This window comes from Pseudoliparis swirei, chromosome 12, assembly GCF_029220125.1.
Source record: "Pseudoliparis swirei isolate HS2019 ecotype Mariana Trench chromosome 12, NWPU_hadal_v1, whole genome shotgun sequence".
Classification (NCBI taxonomy): Eukaryota; Metazoa; Chordata; class Actinopteri; order Perciformes; family Liparidae; genus Pseudoliparis; species Pseudoliparis swirei.
In genome coordinates, this window is record NC_079399.1 from 382,062 (window position 1) to 397,618 (window position 15,557).

Genomic DNA, 15,557 nt, shown 5'->3' on the forward strand with positions numbered 1-15,557 from the left:
GGTCACATGACATCTATTGTTCATCTGGTCACATGACATCTATTGATCATCTGGTCACATGACCTCTATTGTTCATCTGGTCACATGACATCTATTGTTCATCTAGTCACATGACATCTATTGTTCATCTAGTCACATGACATCTATTGTTCATCTGGTCACATGACATATATTGTTCATCTGGTCACATGACATCTATTGTTCATCTAGTCACATGACATCTATTGTTCATCTAGTCACATGACATCTATTGTTCACCTGGTCACATGACATCTATTGTTCATCTGGTCACATGACATCTATTGTTCATCTAGTCACATGACATCTATTGTTCATCTAGTCACATGACATCTATTGTTCACCTGGTCACATGACATCTATTGTTCATCTGGTCACATGACATCTATTGTTCATCTGGTCACATGACATCTATTGTTCATCTAGTCACATGACATCTATTGTTCACCTGGTCACATGACATCTATTGTTCATCTGGTCACATGACATCTATTGTTCATCTGGTCACATGACATCTATTGTTCATCTAGTCACATGACATCTATTGTTCACCTGGTCACATGACATCTATTGTTCATCTGGTCACATGACATCTATTGTTCATCTAGTCACATGACATCTATTGTTCATCTAGTCACACTTCCGGGAGTGAACGCTGACAGCTACGCTGCTCGGTGAACATCTGTCCGTGGATCATGTGGATCTACCAGCTTGCTGTGAGCTTCGTGCTCCTGTGGGCTGTCCTGTCCTTCGTAATACTCCCAGTCTCACCCCTGATCCACTACTTGAGCGCAGAGCTCCTCCAATTCAGATTCCACCGATCTGCTCCTCCGCCTACACTATACCACTTCCCGGACACCGCTCGCTACCCCCGCCGGAGGTACATTCACCGCGGAGCGGGACGATACCACCGCATCGATAACTCTACTGCCATTAACTCATTCTGGTCCTCAACCCGCCGCCACCCTCCGAGAAACACCCGCAGGAAGGTGGACCACAGCACGTTAGCCAGCCTAGCCAGGTCGGCTAACGTTAGCTTTACCAACCAACACTCCGACGTCAACTTTGGATTGTTCAACATCCGTTCCCTCTCAGGCAAGGGACAACTACTCCAAGACCTCAAGTTGGACTTTCTCTGCCTGACTGAGACGTGGCAAACCCCTGACGACTTCTCTCAGCTGAACGAGTCTGTTCCACCTGGGTTTGTTTACACCGCACACCCCCGTCTCACCGGAAGAGGAGGAGGTCTCGCGATACTTCACCGCGAGACTTGGAAGGTCTCATCAGTATCATTGCCAGTATCCCAGACATTCGAATCTGTGGCTCTACAACTGAATGGTCCTACTCCAACCGTTTTAGTCAATATTTACCGCCCACCCAAACCAAATAAGGACTTCATCAATGAATTCACCACACTTCTCACACACATCTGTTCACTGTCTCCCAACATAATTCTGTTGGGCGATCTGAATATTCACATGGACAACACTAATCATCCCCTCACTATGGACTTCACTTTTTGCTTGGAGAGTTTTGGTCTCCTACAACATATTCACTTCCCCACCCACTCTAAAGGTCACATTTTGGACTTGGTCTGTTGCTCTGGTCTCACTCCCCTCAACTGTTCTGCTGTCGATCTCCCCATCTCCGACCACATGCTTAATTTATTTAATTTAAGTTTAACATTATCCAAATTCAAACAGTTACGTGTCATATCCTTTCTCCACATCTCAAACATTAATCTAGCTGACCTCACAACAGGCATTGACAGTTTCCCCATCATCACCCCCTCACACACCTCGGACCATCTGGTTCATCTTTACAATGAGAGTCTCCAGACTCTGCTGAACTCACTTGCTCCCCTCAGAACCCGGACTGTCTCGTTCCCCCCCTCGGCCCCCTGGTTCTCCCCTCACCTCCGCCAGTTGAAAGCCAAAGGACGTCAGTTGGAGAGGCTTTCCACCAAAACCGGACTCACTATTCATAAACAGATGCACCATGCCCACATCCTCCTGTACAAAGATGCCCTCTCCTCAGCCAAATCACAATACTTTACAAACAAAATCACTGCTGGTGCTGGGAACACCAGGACCCTTTTCTCTGTGGTCAATAATTCATTCCGCCCCCCTGATTCCCTTCCCCCTCACTTCTACTCCACTGAACACTGTAACTCCCTAATGTCATTTTTAACACTAAAATAGCTGCCATCCATCAGCAACTGACCCCTCATACGTCCTGTTGTCCTTCTACTTTTATTCCCCCCCCCCTCTCTGTACCTCTATCCTGCTTCCAACTCCCCTCTGCCATCGTTTTATCAAAACTCATCCAGACTTCCAAGCCATCCACCTGCCAACTCGACCCCCTCCCATCCTCCCTGGTTATAACCTCCCTCCCCTCTCTGCTACCCCTGATGACAGCCCTCATCCACTCCTCCTCTCCTCTCTGGTACCCTGATGACAGCCCTCATCCACTCCTCCCCTCTGGTACCCTGATGACAGCCCTCATCCACTCCTCCTCCCCTCTGGTACCCTGATGACAGCCCTCATCCACTCCTCCCTCCCCTCTGGTTCTGTCCCATCACCTCTCAAATCTGCTGCTGTTACTCCAATACTCAAGAAACCTGGTTTAGACCCCAACATTTTCAATAACCTCCGTCCCATTTCCAACCTACCATTTCTCTCTAAAATCCTAGAAAAAACAGTGGCATCTCAGATTCAGACTCACCTCTCCAACAATAACCTCTATGAACAGTTCCAGTCCGGTTTTCGCCCCCGTCACAGAAACAGCCCTCATCAAGATCTCAAATGACCTCCTCATGGCAGCGGACTCTGGACTATTATCAATCCTCATCCTCCTCGATCTGAGCGCCGCCTTCGACACCATCTCCCACTCCATCCTCCTTGATCGACTAGCCTCCATTGGATTTTCAGACACACCCCTTTCATGGTTTCACTCATATCTCTCTGGCCGAACTCATAAAATCATTCACATCACACCCCTCCCCCCTCTCCTCCGGTGTTCCCCAGGGCTCTGTCCTTGGTCCTATCCTGTTTATCATCTACCTCCTCCCACTTGGACTCATTTTCCGCAAACATAACATTCAATTCCACTGTTACGCCACGACACCCAACTCTATGTTTCCTCCAAACCCTCTTCCACGTTCGCCCCTCCTCTGTGCCTGTTTACAGGAAATCAAAGACTGGTTCACCTCAAACTTCCTCAAATTGAACAGCAATAAAACCGAGGTTGTCCTCATTGGCTCCAAGTCCACTCTCACCAAGCATCCCAGTTTCACCCTGACAATAGACAACTCCTCGGTCTCCCCCTCTCCTCAGGCGAAGAGTCTGGGTGTCGTCCTCGTCAGCACACTGTCATTCCACACTCACATCAACACCACCATCCGGTCTGCCTACTTCCACCTCCGAAATATCAACCGCCTCCGCCCTTCACTCACACCCAACAGCACCGCAATCCTGGTCCACTCTCTCGTCACCTCCCGCTTGGATTATTGCAATTCCCTCCTCTTTGGTCTCCCCCAGAAACTCCTCCATAAGCTCCAACTGGTCCAGAACGCTGCTGCCCGCATCATCACCAAAACCCCTTCGATCTGTCACATCACCCCTGTTCTACAACAACTCCACTGGCTTCCCATCAAACACCGCATTGCCTTTAAGATCCTGCTCCATGCATTCAAGGCCATCCACGACCTCGCCCCTCCATACCTGTCTCACCTCCTCCAAATCAACATCCCCACCCGGTCTCTCAGGTCTGCTTCCTCCATCAACCTGACCGTCCCCCCAGCTCGTTTGTCCACCATGGGGTCACGAGCCTTCAGCCGCTCTGCCCCTCGCCTATGGAACTCCCTCCCCCCTGACATCAGAAACATTGACTCTATCACTTTATTCAAAACTCACCTCAAAACTCACCTTTTCAGGCAGGCCTATGCCTGACCTGTTCCCCTCTTGGTTGCTCTGCTGCAGACTGTTCTGCTTTTTAACTGTTTTGCTTTTTAACTGTTCTGCTTTTTAATTGTGTCCATTTTAAAATATGTTGTACGGCGACCTTGAGTGCCTTGAAAGGCGCCTTATAAAATGAATGTATAATTATTATTATTATTATGACATCTATTGTTCATCTGGTCACATGACATCTATTGTTCATCTGGTCACATGACATCTATTGTTCATCTAGTCACATGACATCTATTGTTCATCTGGTCACGTGACATCTATTGTTCATCTGGTCACGTGACATCTATTGTTCATCTGGTCAAGTGACATCTATTGTTCATCTGGTCACATGACATCTATTGTTCATCTGGTCACATGACATCTATTGTTCATCTAGTCACATGACATCTATTGTTCATCTGGTCACATGACATCTATTGTTCCTCTGGTCACATGACATCTATTGTTCATCTAGTCACATGACATCTATTGTTCATCTGGTCACATGACATCTATTGTTCATCTGGTCACATGACATCTATTGTTCACCTGGTCACATGACATCTATTGTTCATCTGGTCACATGACATCTATTGATCATCTGGTCACATGACATCTATTGATCATCTGGTCACATGACATCTATTGTTCATCTGGTCACATGACATCTATTGTTCATCTGGTCACATGACATCTATTGTTCATCTGGTCACATGACATCTATTGTTCATCTAGTCACATGACGTCTATTGTTCATCTGGTCACATGACATATATTGTTCATCTGGTCACGTGACATCTATTGTTCATCTGGTCACATGACATCTATTGTTCATCTGATCACATGACATCTATTGTTCACCTGGTCACATGACATCTATTGTTCATCTGGTCACATGACATCTATTGTTCATCTGGTCACGTGACATCTATTGTTCATCTGGTCACATGACATCTATTGTTCATCTGGTCACATGACATCTATTGTTCATCTGGTCACATGACATCTATTGTTCACCTGGTCACATGACATCTATTGTTCATCTGGTCACACAACATCTATTGTTCATCTGGTCACATGATATCTATTGTTCACCTGGTCACATGACATCTATTGTTCATCTGGAGAGGATCTGTGTCTGATCCTTGTCCTCTCACTACTGGGGTTCCTCAAGGCTCCGTCCTGGGTCCCCTCCTCTTCTCTCTGTACACAAATTCTCTCGGCTCTGTCATTCGTTCGCATGGCTTCTCCTACCATAGCTATGCTGATGACACCCAACTGATCTTCTCGTTTCCACCATCCGAAACACGGGTGGCGGCACGAATCTCTGCCTGTCTGACTGACATCTCTCAGTGGATGTCTGCTCACCACCTGAAGATCAACCCTGACAAGACTGAGCTACTATTCCTTCCAGGGAAAGGCTCCCCACCCATGACCTGACTATCACCTTCAACAGCTCTGTGTTGGCCCCTACCCGACTGCCAGGAACCTCGGGTGACACTCGACAGTCAACTCTCCCTGACGGCCAACATCGCTGACGACGCTGCCCTGTAGGTACATGCTGCACAACATCAGGAGAATACGTCCTCTTCTTACTCAGAAGGCGGCGCAGGTTCTGATCCAGGCTCTGGTCATTTCACGCCGACTACTGCAACTCCCTCCTGGCTGGTCTACCTGCTAAGGCCATCCGACCCCTGCAGCTCATCCAGAATGCAGCAGCTCGACTGGTCTTCAGCCTCCCGAAATTCACCCACACCACTCCGCCTCCTCCGCCTCTCCACTGGTTACCGTGGCTGCTCGCATCCGCTTCAAAACACTGGTCCTGGCGTACGTGCTCTAGACGGATCGGGCCCCGCTACATCCGGGATATGGTCACACCGTACCCCGCACGTCGCTCCGCTCGGCAACAGCCAATCGTCTTGTGCCTCCTGCACCTCGAGCTAATCACTCAAATCCAGACTGTTTGCTGTCCTGGCTCCTCAGTGGTGGAACGAGCTCCCCACTGACATCAGGACAGCAGAAAGTCTCTACATCTTCCGTCGGAGACTGAAAACACACCTTTTCCGACTATATCTGGATTAAAACACAGATTAGCACTTCAGTGGCACTTAGATAGCACTTACTTATGGTACTTTTGTAGTTCGACTATGTTGAGGAAATGTTACTTCCTGTATTCTTGTTGTTCTTAGTTTGTACTCTAGGTTGAAATGCACTTATTGTAAGTCGCTTTGGATAAAAGCGTCTGCTAAATGACATGTAATGTAATGTAATGGTCACATGACATCTATTGTTCACCTGGTCACATGACATCTATTGTTCATCTGGTCACACGACATCTATTGTTCATCTGGTCACATGACATCTATTGTTCATCTGGTCACATGACATCTATTGTTCACCTGGTCACATGACATCTATTGTTCATCTGGTCACACGACATCTATTGTTCATCTGGTCACATGATATCTATTGTTCACCTGGTCACATGACATCTATTGTTCATCTGGTCACATGACATCTATTGTTCACCTGGTCACGTGACATCTATTGTTCACCTGGTCACATGACATCTATTGTTCATCTGGTCACATGACATCTATTGTTCATCTGGTCACATGACATCTATTGTTCATCTGGTCACATGACATCTATTGTTCATCTGGTCACACGACATCTATTGTTCATCTGGTCACACGACATCTATTGTTCATCTGGTCACATGACATCTATTGATCCTCCTCTGTTCTGTCCTGAAGGTGTTTTACCTTTGTTTACCCTGAAAGTGTTTTTTCTATTTCTTGGAGTTTTTCCTGATCCGATGTGAGGTCAAAGGTCAGGATGTCTATGTGTACTGATTGTAAAGCCCTCTGAGGGGCGGAAGTGAGCAGGTTTGGTTGCTCACCTGGACGGATGTCTTCTTCTTTGATTTGGAGGACAACAGGAGTCGGACCCTGAGACATGGAGGACATACATTTCATATAGATGCGTCTTTATGTACATATATGTGTGTCAGTAGGCATATATATACATATACACATATATATATATACACACACATATGTGTGTATATATAGAAAAATATGTGTGTGTGTATATATATATATACACACATATATATATATGTGTGTATATATATATATATATGTATATGTGTGTATACATATAATATATGTATACACATATATATATATGTGTGTATATATAGAAATATATGTGTATATATATATGTGTGTATATAGAAATATATGTGTATATATATATATGTGTATATATATATATATGTGTGTATATGGAAATATATGTGTATATATATATATATGTGTGTATATATATGTGTGTATATAGAAATATATGTGTATATATATATATATATGTGTGTATATAGAAATATATGTGTATATATATATATATGTGTGTATATATACACACATATGTGTGTATATTGAAATATATGTGTATATATATATGTGTGTATATAGAAATATGTGTATATATGTGTGTATATATATATATATGTATATACACACATATATAGATGTGTATATATATGTATATACAGTGCATCCGAAAAGTATTCACAGCGCTTCACTTTTCCAACATGTTGTTGTGTTACAGCCTTAGTCCAAAATGGATTAAATTCATTATTTTCCTCAACATTCTACACACAACAACCCAGAATGACAAAGTGAAAACTGTTTTTTGCAAATGTTTGCAAATCTGTTAAAAATACAGAAGGAAAACATAACATGTCCAGAAGTCTTCACAGCCTTTAGCTCAGGTCCTGTTTCCACTGGTCATCCTTGAGATGTTGGATTGGAGGCCACCTGTGCTCCATTCAGCTGATTGGACATGACTGAGAACACACCTGTCTCTATAAGGTATCACAGTTGACTGCATATCAGAGCAGAAACCAAGCCATGAAGTTCAAGGAATTATCTCCAGACCTCCGAGACAGAATGTATGGAGCTCAGATGTGGGAAGGGGACCGATGTCTGCAGCATGTAAAGTCCCAATGAGTCCAGTGGCCTCCATCAGGCGGACATGAAGAGGTTTGGAGCCAGCAGGACTCATCCTAGAGCCGCCCAGACGGAGCGACCGGGGAGAAGGGCCTTCGTCAGGGAGGGGACCAGGAGCCCCATGGTCCCTCTGACAGAGCTCCACCAGGAGCCCCATGGTCCCTCTGACAGAGCTCTGAAGAGAGGAGAACCTTCCAGAAGGACAACCGTCTCTGCAGCGCTCCACACATCAGGCCTGTTTGGGAGAGGCCAGACGGAAGCCCCTCCTCAGGAAGAAGCACATGACGGCCGCCTAGAGTTGGCCAAGAAGCACCTGAAGGACTCTCAGCCATGAGGAACTATTCTCTGGTCTGATGAAACCGATTGAACTCTTTGGCCTGAATGCCAGCGTCACGTCTGGAGGAACCAGGCACTGCTCCTCACCAACAGCATCCCTCCAGCATCATGCTGGGGGGGAACTGGGAGTCAGGATGAATGCAGAGACCTCCTGGATGAAACATGCTCTGGACCTCAGACGGGGCGACGGCTCCTCTGCCAACAGTCACAAAGGAGTGGCTTCAGGACTGAAGGTCCTGGAGAGGCCAGAGCCGGACCTGAAGCCCATTGAACATCTGTGCACCGACGCTCCCCATCCAGCCTGATGGAACTGGAGAGGTTCTGAAAGAAGAATGGGAGAAGCTGCCCAGAACCAGGTGAGCCCCGCTGTGGAGTCAGACCCAAGAAGACTTGAGGCTGGAGCTGCTGCCAAAGGTGCTTCAACAAAGTGTTGAGCAAAGGCTGTGAAGACTTCTGGACACGTCGTGTTTTCCTTCTTTATTTTGAATCAATGTGCAAAAAACAGTTTTCACTTTGTCATTCTGGGTTGTTGTGTGTAGAATGTTGAGGAAAATAATGAATGGAAACCATTTTGGAATCAGGCTGGAACACAACATGTGGGAAGTGAAGCGCTGTGGAGAGAGATGGTGTACCTCTTCCCCATGGTGCTGGTGGTGGCGCCGAGGTCTTGGTTTGCTTCGCTGGTCTTCCGGCGGCGGACGAGTCGTCTTCGTGTGGGGGGGTCGGGGGTCGCTCTGCTGGGACTGCCCCCCCCCACACCTCCTGTCCCTCTGCTGTTCAGGTCTCTGAGGACGTCGTAGTTGATCTTACTGGAGATCTTCTTCTTCTCCAGCATCCTCTCGATGGCCTCGCCCGCCGTCAGCGCCGCCGCCGGCTGCTTCTTCTTCTTGGACTTCATGGGCTGGATATTATATATTATATAAATGATATATATATGATACACATTGTGAACCCTTGTGGCGCCTCATGGACTCACCTTCTCTTTGTAGGTGCCCTGCTCCTTCTCCTTCCTGATCCGCTCCTCCTTCTCTGTGGGGCACAACCAGGAAGGGGGAGGAAGACTATGATGATGAAGAACACCAGTAAGGGGGAGGAAGACTATGATGATGAAGAACACCAGTAAGGGAGAGGAAGACTATGATGATGAAGAACACCAGTAAGGGGGAGGAAGACTATGATGATGAAGAACACCAGGAAGGGGGAGGAAGACTGATGATGAAGAACACCAGTAAGGGGGAGGAAGACGATGATGAAGAACACCAGGAAGGGGGAGGAAGACTATGATGATGAAGAACACCAGGAAGGGGGAGGAAGACTATGATGATGAAGAACACCAGGAAGGGGGAGGAAGACTATGATGATGAAGAACACCAGGAAGGGGGAGGAAGACTATGATGATGAAGAACACCAGTAAGGGGGAGGAAGACTATGATGATGAAGAACACCAGGAAGGGGGAGGAAGACTATGATGAAGATTATCACCAGTAAGGGGGAGGAAGACTATGATGAAGATGATCACCTTTCTGCTCCTTGAGGTACTCTGCGTTCTGCTTCATCCACAGCTCCGTCTTCACCTCCACCTCCCAATCATCCAGGATGTACTGCAGCAGAAACACACGAAGAAGAACCACAGGGCACTTCCTGTTCACTCTTCACAATAAAAGCACCTTGATGGCAGTTCACACACACACACACACATCATCGATTTCCTGGTCGTCGATGTCCTGCAGGTCCAGGTCTCCGCTCTCCGACCGCTCGTCTGAAACCAGCAGAAGAAACACAGTTTACACCCGTCCACCGTGACCACGAACACGCCGTGACCATGGCGTCACACATACCGTCCGGGTCCTCGCCCTCTTCCGAGCCGGTGAAGGTCTGCTGGAGGCTCAGGCTGGCTACACTTGGCAGACTTCCCAGGATGGCGGCCAGAGGAGCGGCCTGCCGGTGAGGTCCCGCCCCCTCCTTCTTCCCCCGCCCCTCCTCCTCTTGAATCGCCTCACACAGGAAGTCCTGGGTCAGGTGTTGGGCGGCGGCTTGGAAATCGGGGTCCTTGACCTCCTGCACGGCGGGTTCAGAGGTCAAGGATGAGACGTGGACACCATCAGGGTCTGAAAGCAACAAGCGAAGAGTCGAGACGTGGTTACCGTGCCGCGGTGGACTCCCCTGACCCCCCTGACTGGATCAGTACCGACCCGTCTCCTTGCTGTAGGCGGCGTAGATCCCTCGGAGTTTGGGCCGGCTCTTCTCCAGCTCCGTCTCAATCTCGTCTTTATAGCAGCTGATCTCTCCTGGAGGACGAGAGCGTTGGGTTCTGAGCAGGAACACACAGAACCAACGGGACCAGGATGTGGTCCAGACCCGCCACAGGCCACGAGAGACTCTTCCTCCACTAGACTCTTCCTCCACGAGAGACTCTTCCTCTACTAGAGACTCTTCCTCCACTAGACTCTTCCTCCACTAGAGACACTTCCTACACTAGAGACTCTTCCTCCACTAGACTCTTCCTCTACTAGAGACTCTTCCTCTACTAGAGACTCTTCCTCTACTAGAGACTCTTCCTTCACGAGAGACTCTTCCTCCACGAGACTCTTCCTTCACGAGACTCTTCCTTCACGAGACTCTTCCTTCACTAGAGACTCTTCCTCCACGAGAGACTCTTCCTCCACGAGAGACTCTTCCTCCACGAGAGACTCTTCCTCCACGAGACTCTTCCTCCACGAGACTCTTCCTCTACTAGAGACTCTTCCTCTACTAGAGACTCTTCCTCTACTAGAGACTCTTCCTCTACTAGAGACTCTTCCTTCACGAGAGACTCTTCCTCCACGAGACTCTTCCTTCACGAGACTCTTCCTTCACGAGACTCTTCCTTCACTAGAGACTCTTCCTCCACGAGAGACTCTTCCTCCACGAGAGACTCTTCCTCCACGAGAGACTCTTCCTCCACGAGACTCTTCCTCCACTAGAGACTCTTCCTCCACGAGACTCTTCCTTCACTAGAGACTCTTCCTTCACTAGAGACCCTTCCTTCACGAGACTCTTCCTCCACGAGACACTTCCTTCACTAGAGACTCTTCCTCCACGAGAGACTCTTCCTCCACTAGAGACTCTTCCTCCACTAGAGACTCTTCCTCCACTAGACTCTTCCTTCACGAGAGACTCTTCCTTCACTAGAGACACTTCCTTCACTAGACTCTTCCTCCACGAGAGACACTTCCTTCACGAGACTTCCTTCACTAGAGACTCTTCCTTCACGAGAGACTCTTCCTCCACTAGAGACTCTTCCTCCACGAGACTCTTCCTCCACGAGACTCTTCCTTCACGAGAGACTCTTCCTTCACGAGAGACTCTTCCTTCACGAGAGACTCTTCCTTCACGAGAGACTCTTCCTCCACTAGAGACTCTTCCTCCACTAGAGACTCTTCCTCCACTAGAGACTCTTCCTCCACGAGAGACTCTTCCTCTACTAGAGAGTCTTCCTCTACTTGAGTCTTCCTCCACTAGAGTCTTCCTCCACTAGAGACTCTTCCTCTACTAGACTCTTCCTCCACTAGAGTCTTCCTCCACTAGAGTCTTCCTCCACGAGAGACTCTTCCTCTACTAGACTCTTCCTCTACTAGAGTCTTCCTCTACTAGAGTCTCCCTCCACAAGAGACTCTTCCTCCACAAGAGACTCTTCCTCCACTAGAGAGTCTTCCTCTACTAGAGACTCTTCCTCCACTAGAGACTCTTCCTCCACTAGAGACTCTTCCTCCACTAGAGAGATCTTAGTCGACTGAGATCAAAGACGGGTTGGTTGACCAATCGGATAATGAGGTAAATCATATTATATATGGGGTTATGAACAGTGGCGGTGCATCCATAGAGGGCGCTAGGGCGCCGCCCCTCTTAAAATGTTGAGATGAAAAAAAAATACATCCTGTCAAAAAACATTATATACCAAATCATTTAAATAGTAAATATACCGTGTTGACGCGCTAAATATGTGTGGGAGACCGTCAGCCTGTCAACAACCACTTAAGTTAATGTGAAAAAATATAATATATCGCCATTATCATGGAGAGAAGCCCCGCCCCCTTTACGGGACACCGGCCCAACGTGTGTGTGCGGCAGCGAGTAAACATTTCAGTCGTTTCGGCAAGGACGGCTTCTCATTGGCGGATGAAACGTGAATCTTGGGGCACAAAAATGTGCGCTCATTGGCCAATGACATCGTTTTATTATTTCACGTGACTGGACTATTCGGCAGATCAGAGACCGGTATCGTTCCCTCAGCCAGAGAGCTCCACGGAGCTACGGGAGCAGGTAGCTAACGGAGCTGTTAGCTGGAGCTCAGTGAGTAATGCGCTGTTTTGTTTCCCCTGTCTGTTGTTCCAAAGGGACTGAAACTCTCTGGACTACAACGGGGGGAGGAGTCTAAAGAGCTGCAGACAAGTGGAAAGCACGAATCTTGCCGCAGTTATCTAGCTAAGAGCATGGAGCTAACTCGCTAACAGCCTGAAGCTAACAATGTTTGCAGAGCAGCAGAAGGAGACCGAACTGCATCGAAAACACAACGAAGAAGTTCTGAAAAACAGACACATTCCCTCCAGAATAATGGAGGCTGGTTACAGACATGATTGACTTTAACCAGAGTTATGGAGAAGACCACTTTAAAGAGAGGAGCTACTTGTCTTTACAGTAGTGGGTCTGCTCTGTCACCCAATGTAACATGTGATCTCTCTGACTCTATTCTGCTCTGAACCTCTTTCATGTGAGGGTGAAACTCTTTTATTCTGTAAACCTCTGAAACCCAACCCAATGTTCCTTAAAGCTGCTCTGAGCCTCTCATGCCCAACGTTACAGTGTGTTGATAGTTGTTATTGGACGTGTTGAGCACGCTGTGTTCTTGAAATAAAGCTTTGTTTTTTACTATATTCTACTCAAAACCTCTTTTCTTCTCATTGTTGAGTGATATTTAAACTGCGTCCCCCCCCCAAAAATTGTTTTCACCAGCCGCCACTGGTTATGAACTGACCTTCGACCTCATCCAGTTTCCTGGCCAGCTCGTGTTCCAGCTGCAGAAGAAGAGTTCAAAGGGATTGGTCATTGGTGAACTCGGCGTCAGCAGCTGGTCCGAGACCAAGGGATCTACCTGCTGCATCTTGGCTTTGTTCTGTCCGGCCGTGAAGGAGGGTGGATCACATTCCTGCTCCAGGTCGACTTTCATGAACTCATCAATGGTCAGCTGACTGGTGGGCGTGTCTTCAAACTCTGTTAATCTGTAAAGAGGGAAAGATGATGCTGACATCTACTGCAATGCACTGGGATTACTGTAGTCCACTGGGATTACTGTAGTCCACTGGAATCTACTGCAATGCACTGGGATTACTGTAGTCCACTGGGATCTACTGCAATGCACTGGGATTACTGTAGTCCACTGGGATCTACTGCAATGCACTGGGATTACTGTAGTCCACTGGGATCTACTGCAATGCACTGGGATCTACTGCAATGCACTGGGATTACTGTAGTCCACTGGGATTACTGTAGTCCACTGGGATCTACTGCAATGCACTGGGATTACTGTAGTCCACTGGGATCTACTGCAATGCACTGGGATCTACTGTAGTCCACTGGGATCTACTGCAATGCACTGGGATCTACTGTAGTCCACTGAGATCTACTGCAATGCACTGGGATATACTGCAATGCACTGGGATTACTGTAGTCCACTGGGATCTACTGCAATGCACTGGGATATACTGCAATGCACTGGGATTACTGTAGTCCACTGGGATCTACTGCAATGCACTGGGATCTACTGCAATGCACTGGGATTACTGTAGTCCACTGGGATCTACTGCAATGCACTGGGATTACTGTAGTCCACTGGGATCTACTGCAATGCACTGGGATTACTGTAGTCCACTGGGATCTACTGCAATGCACTGGGATCTACTGCAATGCACTGGGATTACTGTAGTCCACTGGGATCTACTGCAATGCACTGGGATATACTGCAATGCACTGGGATTACTGTAGTCCACTGGGATCTACTGCAATGCACTGGGATTACTGCAGTCCACTGGGATCTACTGCAATGCACTGGGATTACTGTAGTCCACTGGGATCTACTGCAATGCACTGGGATCTACTGTAGTCCACTGGGATCTACTGCAATGCACTGGGATCTACTGCAATGCACTGGGATCTACTGTAGTCCACTGGGATCTACTGCAATGCACTGGGATCTACTGTAGTCCACTGGGATCTACTGCAATGCACCGGGATTACTGTAGTCCACTGGGATCTACTGCAATGCACTGGGATCTACTGCAATGCACTGGGATTACTGTAGTCCACTGGGATCTACTGCAATGCACTGGGATCTACTGTAGTCCACTGGGATCTACTGCAATGCACTGGGATTACTGTAGTCCACTGGGATCTACTGCAATGCACTGGGATTACTGTAGTCCACTGGGATCTACTGCAATGCACTGGGATTACTGTAGTCCACTGGGATCTACTGCAATGCACTGGGATTACTGTAGTCCACTGGGATCTACTGCAATGCACTGGGATCTACTGTAGTCCACTGGGATCTACTGCAATGCACTGGGATCTACTGCAATGCACTGGGATCTACTGCAATGCACTGGGATTACTGTAGTCCACTGGGATCTACTGCAATGCACTGGGATCTACTGTAGTCCACTGGGATCTACTGCAATGCACTGGGATATACTGCAATGCACTGGGATTACTGTAGTCCACTGGGATCTACTGCAATGCACTGGGATTACTGTAGTCCACTGGGATCTACTGCAATGCACTGGGATTACTGTAGTCCACTGGGATCTACTGCAATGCACTGGGATCTACTGTAGTCCACTGGGATCTACTGCAATGCACTGGGATTACTGTAGTCCACTGGGATCTACTGCAATGCACTGGGATATACTGTAGTCCACTGGGATATACTGCAATGCACTGGGATTACTGTAGTCCACTGGGATCTACTGCAATGCACTGGGATTACTGTAGTCCACTGGGATCTACTGCAATGCACTGGGATTACTGTAGTCCACTGGGATCTACTGCAATGCACTGGGATCTACTGCAATGCACTGGGATTACTGTAGTCCACTGGGATCTACTGCAATGCACTGGGATTACTGTAGTCCACTGGGATCTACTGCAATGCACTGGGATCTACTGTAGTCCACTGGGATATACTGCAATGCACTGGGATTAC

The 15,557-nt window shown here is 47.7% G+C and overlaps 1 protein-coding gene across 1 annotated transcript in view; it reads right to left on the reverse strand.

Moving 5' to 3' along the window:
• brf1b (BRF1 RNA polymerase III transcription initiation factor subunit b) overlaps positions 1-15,557 on the reverse strand; it is a 38,223-nt gene that overhangs the window by 1,017 nt on the left and 21,649 nt on the right. The window contains exons 9-17 of the mRNA XM_056427695.1: positions 13,452-13,578; positions 13,335-13,374; positions 10,513-10,608; positions 10,159-10,428; positions 10,018-10,079; positions 9,840-9,921; positions 9,297-9,349; positions 8,953-9,221; positions 6,871-6,919 (exon numbers count right to left, since the gene is read on the reverse strand). Coding sequence (XP_056283670.1) covers positions 6,871-6,919; positions 8,953-9,221; positions 9,297-9,349; positions 9,840-9,921; positions 10,018-10,079; positions 10,159-10,428; positions 10,513-10,608; positions 13,335-13,374; positions 13,452-13,578 — 1,048 coding nt within the window. The remainder of the gene's footprint in view (positions 1-6,870; positions 6,920-8,952; positions 9,222-9,296; positions 9,350-9,839; positions 9,922-10,017; positions 10,080-10,158; positions 10,429-10,512; positions 10,609-13,334; positions 13,375-13,451; positions 13,579-15,557) is intronic.